Source organism: Ascaphus truei, assembly GCF_040206685.1.
Source record: "Ascaphus truei isolate aAscTru1 chromosome 13 unlocalized genomic scaffold, aAscTru1.hap1 SUPER_13_unloc_4, whole genome shotgun sequence".
NCBI classification, from domain to species: Eukaryota; Metazoa; Chordata; class Amphibia; order Anura; family Ascaphidae; genus Ascaphus; species Ascaphus truei.
The window spans coordinates 472,976-486,157 of NW_027453848.1; the positions used below are offsets into that span (position 1 = coordinate 472,976).

Here is a 13,182-nt window from a genome sequence, read left to right on the forward strand (position 1 = left end):
CATGAATTGTAATGCAGTATATATATATATACTGTGCAGTATTGCAGCCAGCAGGAATAAAATGCTTCAATCCCTGCTTGGAAAATAACCCAATATACTCGGGCAGAAAACAGTCACAAACCTCAATACACCCGGGTATACCCGAATTCGTGGGACTAGCCGAGCTCGAATAAAGTGTGTCGCCAGTGTATATATATATATATATATATATATAATGTATCTTTTTTTTTTTTTTTTTTATATTGCAGGAGTACACACAACATATTGATGGCAGTAAGTAGGCCTTGTATGAAACCTATTTAAATGGTGATAAACATGAGTGAATTAAGTCATAAACATTTGTTTGCACCCAATAATGTTAGAGGCTCACACTTAGTATAGTTGTCAAACATTAGGCCTGTATTATTAAAATAGTGTGTTTTCACAAGGAAGCATGAAGTGTATGTTTTTTGTAAATACATCTATACCAGTTTAGATAGTACTATATATATACACACACACACACACACACAGTGTGTGTCTGTGTGTGTGTGTGCATATATCAATACATACTACATATATTTTAGTATAAATTCAGAGATGTTCTTGAAACAAGAACACATAAATGATTAAAGGACAACATTACAATGGCCACCAAAGGTAAGTAATATTTAACACAAAATCCTGCTGTACACGTACAAGAAAGATGTTTGCAGTTAAATAGGTGCTTTTATAATTGCATGAAAATAATATGCACATGCAATGATTACATCAATTAACACACCCAAATGCAATGTTTTGCTGCAAAGTCAATGGCAGCTTCTCTAAACTTAGCAACTGGCTCCTGGTGGAGCATTACTGAACAGACGATTAATACATCAATATTTATAACACTATTCATTAATTAGGAGTGTTAACATTTCCAAAAATTCACGTGTACAAGAACATACTTGAAAGTTTGGAAACAACACAGTCTTCAGCATACATACAATAGTAATTAGATAATCTGAAGTCAACAAAACAAGGCCAAAGACATATTTTGTGAATTTAAAAAAAAAAAATTTTTGTTCTTTTTGCGAGCGAGTAACAGGCCTGCTTGTTGTCTCTTGAATTTTCCTTTTTCTTTTGCCACCAACTTTAGGTACAACAGAGCCACTTTGAGTGGCCTCTGGCACTTCACGGGCAGGGCTTGTGGCCAGTGACTCACCTACAGGGCTTTTGGGCAGTGACTCACCTACAGGGCTTTTGGGTAGTGACTGTTCACCTACAGGGCTTGTGGCCAGTGACTCACCTACAGGGCTTGTGGCCAGTGACTCACCTACAGGGCTTTTGGGCAGTGATTCACCTACAGGGCTTTTGGCCAGCGATTCACCTACAGGGCTTTTGGGCAGTGACTCACCTACAGGGCTTTTGGGTAGTGACTGTTCACGGACAGGGCTTGTGCCCACTGACACATGTGAGCAAGTTGGTAGACACTGCACAAGTGATGGTTGGTCTGTTTCATGTGTGTCTTTTGTTGTTTTTGACCAAAAACTGGTCAGTAGTAACTGCTTGTGTTTTCTTTTTGTGGCCTCCTTTGTAGGTGTCAGCTGCTGAATTTGTACAGATGGCAGCGGTAGGATGTCGTCAGGAACCTGCACAGCAATGTCTGCTACTTGACTGGTAACATTTGGGCCTGGTGAATGAATATCAGAAGCATGTGGTGAAAACTGACCTGCATGAACAGATCCTGCCTGTGAGCTGTTGAATTGTGGTACATTAGTCATTCTCCAGTAATTAGCTTGTGTTTGCTGAACAACTAATGCTTCGAATGAGGTGTTGATTTTTTGCAACTGTTTAGGCACTTCAATGAAGACTCTGTGGAGATGTGCCAATTGTGAAACTGTTTCTTCCTGCAGTGCAATCATCCTTTCCAGCACTGTCATCAGGTCAGAATGGCGACGATTTTCTGCTTCCACAATTTTTCCCTCAGAAGCTACAATTGCATCATATGTGGTATTTGCTGGACGTTTTGGCGGTAAAACAGTTTCAATTGGAACCTCTTCATGGTCACTTGCTTGTATTTGTGTGTCTATGGCGGCGGCGGCGGCATCATCATCATCATCATCATCATCATCATCAAAATCCTCTTCATCATGTTCTACAAATAAATGTACACATTATTAAATGGCATGTTAATCTCTGCTGTGTTACTATGTAATTGTACTGTGTCATAAGTAACAACTAACATGTTTCCATACGTTTTATAACCTCACATTAAAAACTACCTTGACTTAAGAATAATGTTTGGACTCAGTATGAAATATGAGTGAATGAAAACTTGCTGTAAACTCACAACTCCTACATGATAGTTAACATCACTAACACAATACAAGTTGCCTTACACTTCATTTTCACTGACACTAAGTAATCCTATTTAAAGAAGATGTGCAAAACAAATAATGAACATGACAACATAACATATAGAAGAGCACATATTATATGGCCACCAACTGATACACTCACCTTCTAGGTGTGTTGAGCTGGCTGACCCAGGTGAAGACACTTGTTCAGTCTCAGGTGACACATGTCCTTCAGGGGCAACTATATATAACAATAACATAAGTTTTACATTTACATGTGTAAATATTGAACAAACAGTTATTGTATGTTCTGTATTTATGAGTACCTAACAGCATCATTTCCTTAACCCAAAATGTGTGTGTGAAAGTGAACATAAATAGTTGTAATAACAATGTGCATGCCTGTGTACTTAGAACTTTTGAGTTCCCTAACATAAAACATACTATGTTCCTGCAGTAATGCGTGAGGATAAATAGATAAAATTTGTACATAAAAATCATATGTTGTGTAGTGATATCAGTATCATAATGTACATAACTATCATGAGATGACCATTCACAATGGTTATCATGAAGGTGGTCATATTGCAAAAAGTGTTGTTTTTGGTAGAGGATATGTGTGGTACATTAATATAAGATGTGGCACACCTGAATGTGGCTGTGACTCAACAAGACAACACATGTAGTGTGTGATAATGTGTCGTTGATAGTAGTTCAACTATAGATATGAGTGAACTAATGTGTGACGTACGCTTTGATAAGTAATGAGTTGTTGGGGCATTTAGTAGCTAAAGTGAAGCTTTCAAATGAGTGTGATTAACTTCAGTTGTGCTAGTCAGGTTGTAAGAACGGTATTCACTTCCCCAAAAAGCCTAATCAGCCACACCTTTCAATTACTTGAAACAGGTGAAAATGGTGTGAACTAAGTTGACCCTAAAATGAGGCTGTAATTAGTGTGTGTGCTGAACCCCACCCCCTCTGTTGAAGTGTATGCTGTGATGAGATATTAATTGCAGCTGCTTTAACACAATGGTAGATGAGCTAAATAGTCGTGTGCAGTTTTTAAGTTATGAAAACAATGACATAAAATATGATACGTGTGCCTCATTATGCTGTCTGTATATGAGTTAAAGCAAAAATGGACCTTTTCATAAACAACTATAGATGTGTTAGTGCATGTGATGTTTGTAGGCCGTTGCATGCAATATATTTGATGCATGCTTAAAATAGGCAGTAATGTCATGTTTGTCGGAGTAAAATAAATAAAATACACAATAATATTATACATATTTCTGTTCTGTACCTGTAGCTAGTAATAATTTCTGATTAACATGTGTTACACATGTGTACTACCCTGTTGTTCCCCATCTTCGCCCACCATCAATTGCTTCCACTGCAGCAATGCATTTTGGGAATTCACATGTAAATGAGCACGCAATGGCACGTGCTATATTAGTTACTGCTTTTAGTAGGACTACAACATATATGTCTATTTTGAGATATATATATATACAGAATCAGACATATACATATATAGATGCAGGTATGCTTATATTGTGAAGACAGTATAAAAAGCAGTGTAACTATGCAAAATAACTGTAAGCAACGACACGCCTAGTACAGTAATATTTCTCACCTGGTGGAAATTGTGAGGGGTAAATTCCTATATCACGGTCACCAGGTAAGCCTTCCACGACGACGGGAAGTAATTTTGCCCGAAGCAGCTCCTCCAATGGACTTAATATGAGACGTTGTGGTGTGGGCCCACCTCCAGTGCCAGTAGCATGCACGCGTTGGTGTTGTATTTTCTTTTTCAATTTGGACCTAATATCATCAAATCTCTTGTGACAATTCCGCTTGTCCCTCACATGATTCCCACACGCATTGACACCAATGACTATTGTGTCCCACATTTCTTTTCTGCTTGCTGAACTTGTCCGCCCTTGAAAAACATATAAAATATATGAGGTAAATGATTAATAATAGAAGCACCAGTTTCCTACACTGCTAGCTGTTCCAAGAGATAGCAAACATGCTGTTTTATGTGTAATATGTGAAGCACATGAGCATTCACTACTAAACCTATACATGTAAGCAAGGTTGCATTCATATTGTATGCAGTTATGGCAAATTGACCGCCTGTGTTTAGTTGTCCTTGTAAGGCATGATAAAAAGCTGTGTTTCCAGACTAATTAACATAGAAAGATATTCTGAACCCATATTTGCATATGAACAAAACTCAGATGACCTAGGATCACATGTATTTGAATAATAAATGTAAAGGTACACTTACCTAGTAAATGTCCATATATACTGTCATAGTGCTCCAGAATGCCAGTGACAAGAGCTGTATTTTCCTGGTCATTGAAGCGAGGATTACGTGGCTTCTCCACACGTTTCTTCCGAGCAGGTTTAGGGTCAGAGCTTGGCTGGTGCTGACTGGACTCTCCTTCTTCCAATGGAAGAGCCTCCAAAAGCTGCCCACCAGCAAGCACGCCACCACCATCCACCCCATCAGCAACTGCGCCACCAGCAGCACTCACAGCACCAGCACTCCCACTCCTAGCACCAGCACTCCCACTCCTAGCACCAGCACTCCCACTCCCAGCAACAGCACTCCCACTCCCAGCAACAACACTCCCACTCACAGCAACAGCACTCCCACTCACAGCAACAGCACTCCCACTCCCAGCAACAGCACTCCCACTCCCAGCAACAACACTCCCACTCCCAGCAACACCACTCGGTGCACCAGCAACATCACTCCCCTGAACAGTACGTTCACTCCGACGCGTACTCGCACGAGTAGCACTCCCACTCCCACCAGCATCACTCTTCCCACGCTTTGCGGGCATACTTCCAGCACTCACAAAAAACAGACAACTAATGTACAGCCAATCACACGAAACACTTCCACATATAAAACAAGACAAAGATGTAAACAAAACAACAATGGACAAAGCTCACCCAATACACAACAAGTCTCTCCGTCAATATGCAAATGTTCAATCAGCCAGCTCTGTGCGTCTCTCTCTCTCTCACTCCCAACAACACAGAGAATGATTAGCAGTACACGTTGCCTTTAAATATGGCGCGCAATCCAATACATGCTTGTTTCGCCTGATTCAGCAAGATTTGTGATTGGGCAACCTATCAGCACCCCGCCACGCACGCCGATACACCTGTGTGTGATCGGCTAATCATCGTGAGAGTGGGCGGATTTGTTTTCGGGTTGATTTTGAATGTATTCGGCACTTACTGCATACGGAGAGGAAAAATCGCCATTAACATGACTAATCGGTAAGCTTGCCGATTTCACTTAATCGACGCTTACTGCATGAGGCCCTTAGTGAGAAACACAGAGAAAACAATACAGACCGGCGCCTCAAATGTCCAAAAAGGAAAATAAGTCCAAAGATGTGCTGCAGTGTCCAGTACAGGTGATCCAGTTGCCAGACAGCAGACTCCACAGCAGCAACCGTGGTATATAATGCAGGGAAGATAAAGAGAGAAATCATAGCGTGACACTGCATATCTGAAACATGTAACTCACACACACAAGACATACACCACTAACAACACTGACAGAAAGGCTGACAATATAACAGAGATTTATTAGAACAATTACTAAAAAATGGCAGTGACCTATGGAGCAGGTCTAGGATCCGGTGTGTAAAAACCGGAATCCTACTTACAACAATCCAGAGTTTTCAGGCAGTGATAGCAGGAGATGCAGTCCGGTATCAGCTGTTCCTAGGCGCGTGGTGCTTCTATAATGGCCGCCGGCGCCTCCTCTGATAACTCTCAGGCCGGGCGTCTCTGCAGGCCAACCCTCGCGAGATTTTCCGTCCGGAATGACGTCACTCGCTGGGTGGAGCTATTCGCCGCTTACTGCTTGCCACACGTCTCTTCCGTCGGCTGGAACTAGGGATTGATGCAGGGGTCCGCTCCTTATGGTGTTCACTAACGAAGTGATTCTCTAAAAACACCCAACGCGTTTCGTGCGCATGCGCACTTCTTCAGGGGTAATTAGCACAGTCCAAGCTTGCCTTATATAATGGCAGGTGATACACAATTGGGGGAAATAGATTGTCTCTCAAATTGATCTTATGACAATCGTGATTGGTTGATACTCCTGTCACTCATGACGTGTGCTAAAAAACGACAGCCTAACATACACATAATACAATATATAACATAAAACTCACTACAAATACATTTCATATGTACAATATCCTGACAATCATGAAATAAAGTTTATTACAATTCATTAACATTACTAGATATTTATCTATCCACCATTGATGTTGCACAGTTTTGCACCAATCCTGCACCCACTATGTGCAAAATAGCTAATGATGCAGTTAATTCCTATATCTTATACTATATTAGTGAAAGCACTGTATGCCTGCCTGCCTGCCTGCCTGGATGTCCGGTGTCCCTAGGGGAAATCTCATTGGTCCCTTGGCCCGCCCCCGCACACCTCTCATTGGCCTGAGGCGGAGTGACGGGCCAAAGGACACACAAACACACACACACACACACAGGGACACACACATGGACACGGACGGGGACACACACACACAATCCCCTCCCGGTGCCCCTCACTCTCCCCCGTCAGCTGGACCGCACCTCAACTTCCACACCCCCCCCACCCTCCCTGTGCCCGAATTTACCCGGAGTCCCGTGTACACACACACACACATTCCCACCCCCCCCCCAAGCTCACACACCTCACCCCCCCCCCCCAAGCTCATCCCCCCCCAAGCTCACCCCCCCACCCCCCCAAGCTCACACCCCGGCGCCGCTACAGTCAGCGGGGGAGCGGAGCGAGCGCCCGGTACACACACGGGGGAGCGGCCACAACACGCGGCCTCCTGCCTCACATCCAGGTGGGAGCGGCCGGATGAGTGAGGCAGCGGCCGGATCAGTGAGGCAGCGGCAGGATGAGTGAGGCAGCGGCAGGACGGGTGAGCTCCCCCCCCCTCCACATGCTACGTGCTGCTCTTGCCCCTCCGCTCCCGGCTCCCCCCTGTCACCGCGTGACAGGCCACGGGACGTGAGATGGGAGGGGGGATGCCCCTCCGCTCCCGGCCCCCCCCTGTCACCGCGTGACAGGCTGCGGGACGTGAGATGGGAGGGGGGATGCCCCTCCGCTCCTGGCTCCCCCCTGTCACCGCGTGACAGGCCGCGGGACATGAGATGGGAGGGGGGATGCCCCTCCGGTCCCGGCTCCCCCCTGTCACCGCGTGACAGGCCGCGGGACGTGAGATGGGAGGGGGGATGCCCCTCTGGTCTCGGCTCCCCCCTGTCGCCGCGGGACGTGAGATGGGAGGGTGTATGCCCCTCCGCTCCCGGCTCCCCCCTGTCACCGCGTGACAGGCCGCGGGACGTGAGATGGGAGGGGGGATGCCCCTCCGGTCCCCGCTTCACCTTCTCCCCACCATTGTCCCCGCTGCCTGCGCAGGAGGATGGGGGGGGGGGGGAGCGGGTGTTGGTGCTGGTGTGTGTAATTGTGTGAGACTGTGTGTGAGTGTCTGTGACTGTGTGTAAGTGTGTGTAAGTGTCTGTGACTGTGTGAAACTGTGTGGAAGTGTCTGTGACTGTGTGTGACTGTGTGTGACAGTGTGTGTAAGTGTTTCACAGTGTGAGAGTGTGTGAGTGTGTGTAAGTCTGTGTAAGTGTCTATGACTGTGTGAAACTGTTTGAAACTGTGTAAGTGTGTGTGACTGTGTGTGAGTGTGTGTAACTGTCTAATATTGTCTGTAACTGTGTGTGTATGTGTGGTGTACTGTGCAGTGTGAGCAATGAGCAGTGTGTCAGTGTGTGCAGTGTGAGCAATGTCCACTGTGTGTGCAGTGTCAGCAGTGTGTGTCAGTGTGAGCAGTGTGTGTGCAGTGTGTGCAGTGTGAGCAATGAGCAGTGTGTGTGCACTGTGTGCAGTGCGAGCAATGAGCAGTGTGTCAGTGTGTGCAGTGTGACCAATGAGCAGTGTGTGTGCAGTATGCAGTGTGTGTCAGTCTGAGCAGTGTGTGTGCAGTGTGCAGTGTGTGCAGTGTGAGCAGTGTGTGTGCAGTGTGTCAGTGTGAGCAATGAGCTGTGTATGTGTGTGTGTGCGCAGTGTGAGCAGTGAGCAGTGTATGTCAGTGTGACCAGTGTGTGTGCAGTGTGCAGTGTGTGTCACTGTGAGCTGTGTGTGCGCAGTGTGCGTTAGTTCGACCAATGAGCAGTGTGTGTGCAGTGTGTGTGTGCAGTGTGCAGTGTGAACAATGAGCAGTGTGTCAGTGTGAGCACGGTTCACATCCCGGGCAACGCCGGGTCTCTCAGCTAGTATATATATATATGTCTAACTTCAAATGAATAGTAAAAAAAAAAAAAAAAAATTTGAATAGGGAAATAGAGGGGGGAGCAATAGAGAGGGAGCAGAAAAAGAGGGTGAGAGGGTGAAGAAATGTGTTAGAAGAAGAGGGTGGGGGCTCACATGGCCACTGACACTGTTGGTACTGATGGAGACACTAGAGAGGGTTGGGGTTCCTTACAATGCATTGATCAAATACATTGTAAGGAGCCCCAACCCTCTCTAACAGCGCGTCTGAAATCTGCATTGTAAGGAATCCCAACTTTCTCTAATAGCGCGTCAGAGATCAGATGCATTCAAAGGAGCCCCAACCCTCTCTAATAGCACAATAGAAAAAACGAATGGCGCACAGCCAGGGAGTCAGGTGTGGAATAAAAAACTTTTCCTTTATTGCAGCATGGTAGGAGACAAATTCACCCCCTTGGGGGACACAGACAGGGACCTCCTACGCGTTTCGGACCAACGGGTCCTTTATCAAGGAGTATGGGATGTGTACAGAGTGAGCACCTTATATATCTAATGCTTAATTAGCAAATAACAAAAATCTGTGCAAAAATTGAATCGCGGGTCCGCTGCGCATGCGCGTGACGTCACTCGGCGCGCCGCCTCAACAGCCCAAAGGGTTGTGGGTAGGGACCACCCCTAATGTCGCCCGCGCATGCTCATAGCAGACCGTGAAGGAATAAAGAGAAGTTCCCTTACTCTCTGTCTTCGCTCCCGCCCCCCGTGACGTCATAGCGCTCTCCGATTGGCTGAAGTGCACCGCTGCACCACCAATACATGTGTGAGGCAGACGAGGCTGCTCCAATCGCGCAGAGTCTCGCATGCTCACACGGAGGGAAGGGAGAAGAAATACAGAGAAAAAAAAAAAAATTCTCTATGGTTGCTAAAAACGGACAAACTAAACAAAAGCAAAAAATAAATAAAAAACGAATGAAAAAACATACTAATATTAATAAAGGTGTACAACCCAGATACACATCCCACATATACAAAGACATAACAGTGAGTACATAAATAGGATCTATAATCCATGTCAGCAAAGTGCTGTCAATATCACACATAAACAGAAAACATGTAAAAGCAATTGAAAAATAATCAACAAGACTTGATGCATTATGTCTTGTTTATCTGTATCTCCAATAGTGAAGAGGAATCATTTATACTATAAATGTAACATATTAAACCAATTCTATGACTGTATAGCAAGCATGCTTGCTTCATAGACTAAATGATATAAAGAATGGTAATCCTAGCAATTGCCCTATCCAGGAAACTACCGTACCGGTCAAAGGCAAATATCCATAAACCATAAATCACAAGGGCTCTAGCCATATGTCAGGGTCCGATACCTACACAATACAATGGACTAGTAGACAGAAAGTAGTGTAGAGAACACAAATGTTGAGGCAAAAAATACAATTCATATTATTACTTGCATATATATTTACAAGTCACCCCTACCGAGGAGTAGTAATGAGGTGCCTGCAAAACACAATACCATATATAATATGATCTCTATTTTAATTTATAAAGAAATTTATGTTTTTAGGGCAATTTCTATGTTTTAAGAAAATGACACAGGTTCCACTCAACATTCAGACCGCAGGGTGTTCTAGTTTGGAGCATAAATATCCAATATGCCTCCCTGCGGTCCAAAAGGTTGAGTAAGTCACCCCCTCTCTCTTTCGGAAAGATCTGTTCAATTCCTTGAACTTTTAGCCCATTGAGACTACCTTTGGGGCATTGGGTGAAGTGTTTAGAAACCGGGTGGGATGTATCCCTTTTTCTGATTAGTCTGATGTGCTCAAGGATTCTAGTCTTAAGTGGTCTTATTGTCCTCCCTACGTAGTTGATCCCACACCCGCACGTTAAGAGGTAAATCACGTATTGTGTATTACAATTAATGAATGATTTTATCGGAAATTCAATATTGGATCTTAAACCTCTAAAGTGCTGTGACGGGGTTATAAACTGGCAGATCTTACAAGCTCCACATCTATATGAGCCCTTGGTTACAAATTTTCTTATGGGCAGAGTGGATGACGCGACATAACTAGGTGATATATAACTAGCAATAGTTTTTGCCTTGCGATAGACAAAACGGGGGCCCTGCTTGACGCAGTCCTTGAGGCTGCTGTCCATTTGTAGGATGCTCCAATGTTTACGTATAATATTCTGCACTTTATTACTACATCTATTATACTGAGTGATCATAAGCGGAACATCCCCCTTCGTGAATCCAGTGTCTTGTCTGTTGTTATTGCTAAATGTTACTCTATTCTTGTGTGGATCACCCTTAGTTTTTTTAAATAAATCCTCTCTGTTAATCAAAGCAATTTCTTTGGAGGTATTCGTTAAAGATTGCATATTGTAGCCCCTCTGGTGGAAGCGATGGCATAATTCCTCAGACTGACGAGAGAAAGCCTCCTCTGTGGAGCAATTCCTCCTCAGTCTGAGGAACTGGCCCTTGGGGATACCCCTAATGACTGCGGGCGGGTGACAGCTGTCTGCTCGTAACAGCATGTTTCTTGCATTCAGTTTTCTGAATGTTTCCATCTGGATTTGGCCTTTAATGTCAATAAATAATCGGAGGTCCAGATAGTCAATGTGCTGTGTATTGAAATTGTAAGTGAAAACTAAATTAAGGTGATTAGAATTAATATATGAAAAGAATTTGTGCAAAGTGTCTAAATCCCCTTCCCAAACCATAATCAGGTCATCAATGAACCTTTTATAAAATGTGATGTGTTTACGAAAAGGATTAGTGCTTGAAAAAATAAACAGTGACTCCCACCACCCCATGAACAGATTAGCGTACACCGGTGCAAAACTCGTGCCCATAGCGGTACCCCTTTGTTGTAAATAAAAAGTGCGATCAAATAAAAAGTAATTGTGATTTAATAGAAATTTTATGGCATCTAAAATAAATGCTGTGTGAAATTGATTGCTATCTGGACCCCCGATAAAGTGATTGACGGCTGCCACCCCCTGGTCGTGTCTAATCACTGAATAAAGGGACGTAACGTCCATGGTAACCCAAACTGATTGTGGGTTCCATATGACATCTTTTAGTTTGGTAATGAGATCCCCTGAATCCAACAGGAAAGAGGGTAAGTCCCTCACAAACGGTTGTAAATATTGATCAATGTATTTTGATAAACCATCTCCCAAAGATCCAATCGACGCAATGATTGGTCTCCCCGGAGGGTCGACCAATGTCTTATGGACCTTTGGGAGATGGTAAAACACTGGGATGGTCGGATTAGGGTTCCACAAAAAGGCACTTTCGGCTTTATTTAACACTTGTGTGATAACCCCTACCTCTAACAATTCTTTATATGATTTCAGAAACCTGACTGTAGGGTCCTCTGGTAGTGCAGAGTAGGTAGTAGCGTCCCCAAGTTGCCTGTAGGCCTCCTTGAGGTAGCTAGCCCTACTCTGCACCACCACCGCTCCTCCCTTATCAGCATTTTTTATAACAATTTTAGTATTTTTCTGTAAAGAAAAAAGTGCTTGTTTTTCCTCAAAGTTTAGATTATGCTTGCCTGCATTTATAGAATAACCCTCTGATAGAATGCGCAAATCCCTAATGACCAAGTTCTCGAAGGTGGTCAAGAAAGGACCCTTGGAGAACTGTGGGTCAAACATTGAGCCTTTCTTGAGGTTAGACCTCCAAGTACTAAATTCTGGAATGGTAAGTTGCTCAGTTAAGGCCTCATTATCCTCTAAGAGTTCTTCAAGGTCTTGTATGTCTTGAAGGTCACATGCCTCTCTGAAGATTGAAACGGAGGTGGCCTGGTCACTTGATGTCGCGTCTAGGTCCCAAGGGTGTGGTGTAGGTGGTGTACCAGATAGATCAAACTCTTCTACAATGTCCAATGACCTATTATCTTGATGGCCTAGAAACTGTGCACGTTTGTGAAAGAAAGATTTAAGAGTCAGCTTCCTCACAAATTTGTGGACATCTATAGCGGTGTTGAATAGGTCAAAGTCCATAGTTGGAGCATACTTTAGCCCCTTCTGTAGAAGTGATAATTCTGCAGTTGTTAAATCTTCCCCAGATATGTTAATAACATCCATTTCTTGGTTATTACTCACTTCTTCCTTTTCGCTGGCCATCTGCCGCCCTCTCTTCTTCTTTCCTCTTCTGGTTCTTTTTGATTTTTCTGGAAGAGAGGGAAGTTTTTTTGCTGCTGTTGTTGTCTGGAGGAAGATTGTTGCTCCGAACCACCATCATGATAACTTCTTGTGTGATCCGCTCCTGTTGATCTCGATCTGGAGGGCTCTGTTGGACCATTTGAGTATTCTTTGGATCTTTCTGTCTGAAAAAAGGAGACTGAGTGCGAGAGGTTGTCAACATCAGAGAAATCAGAGTCTCCACTTGTTTGATCGTTACTCTTGGATTTAAGTATGGATTTACGCGGAGTAGACCGCATCACTTTATCTCTCTGCTGATTCATCCTTTGGGAGCCCTGATTCCCCCTCTCTCTGATAGGGTTA

General features: G+C 44.0%; 1 protein-coding gene across 1 annotated transcript; it reads right to left on the reverse strand.

The window, feature by feature from the left end:
• Nucleotides 1-506: 506 nt before the first annotated feature.
• LOC142474092 (uncharacterized) lies at nt 507-12,762 on the reverse strand. Its single transcript, XM_075580833.1, has 3 exons — nt 12,228-12,762; nt 2,485-2,562; nt 507-2,119 (listed from the first exon to the last, which is right to left on the reverse strand). The coding sequence occupies exons 1-3, from the start codon at nt 12,760-12,762 to the stop codon at nt 873-875; spliced, it is 1,860 nt and encodes a 619-aa protein (XP_075436948.1). The 3' UTR covers nt 507-872.
• Between the last annotated feature and the right edge of the window lie 420 nt (nt 12,763-13,182).

Bases quoted from the DNA above. Each gene is read 5' to 3' on its own strand.
- LOC142474092 (XM_075580833.1), bottom strand. From the start codon at position 12,762: ATGGATGTTATTAACATATCTGGGGAAGATTTAACAACTGCAGAATTA. The intron at 2,563-12,227 runs GCAAGCATAATC...TGTTATATATAG, and splicing joins GGGTTATTCTATAAATGCAG to TTGCCCCTGAAGGACATGTG. The intron at 2,120-2,484 runs GTGAGTGTATCA...ATTTATTTGTAG, and splicing joins CAGCTCAACACACCTAGAAG to AACATGATGAAGAGGATTTT.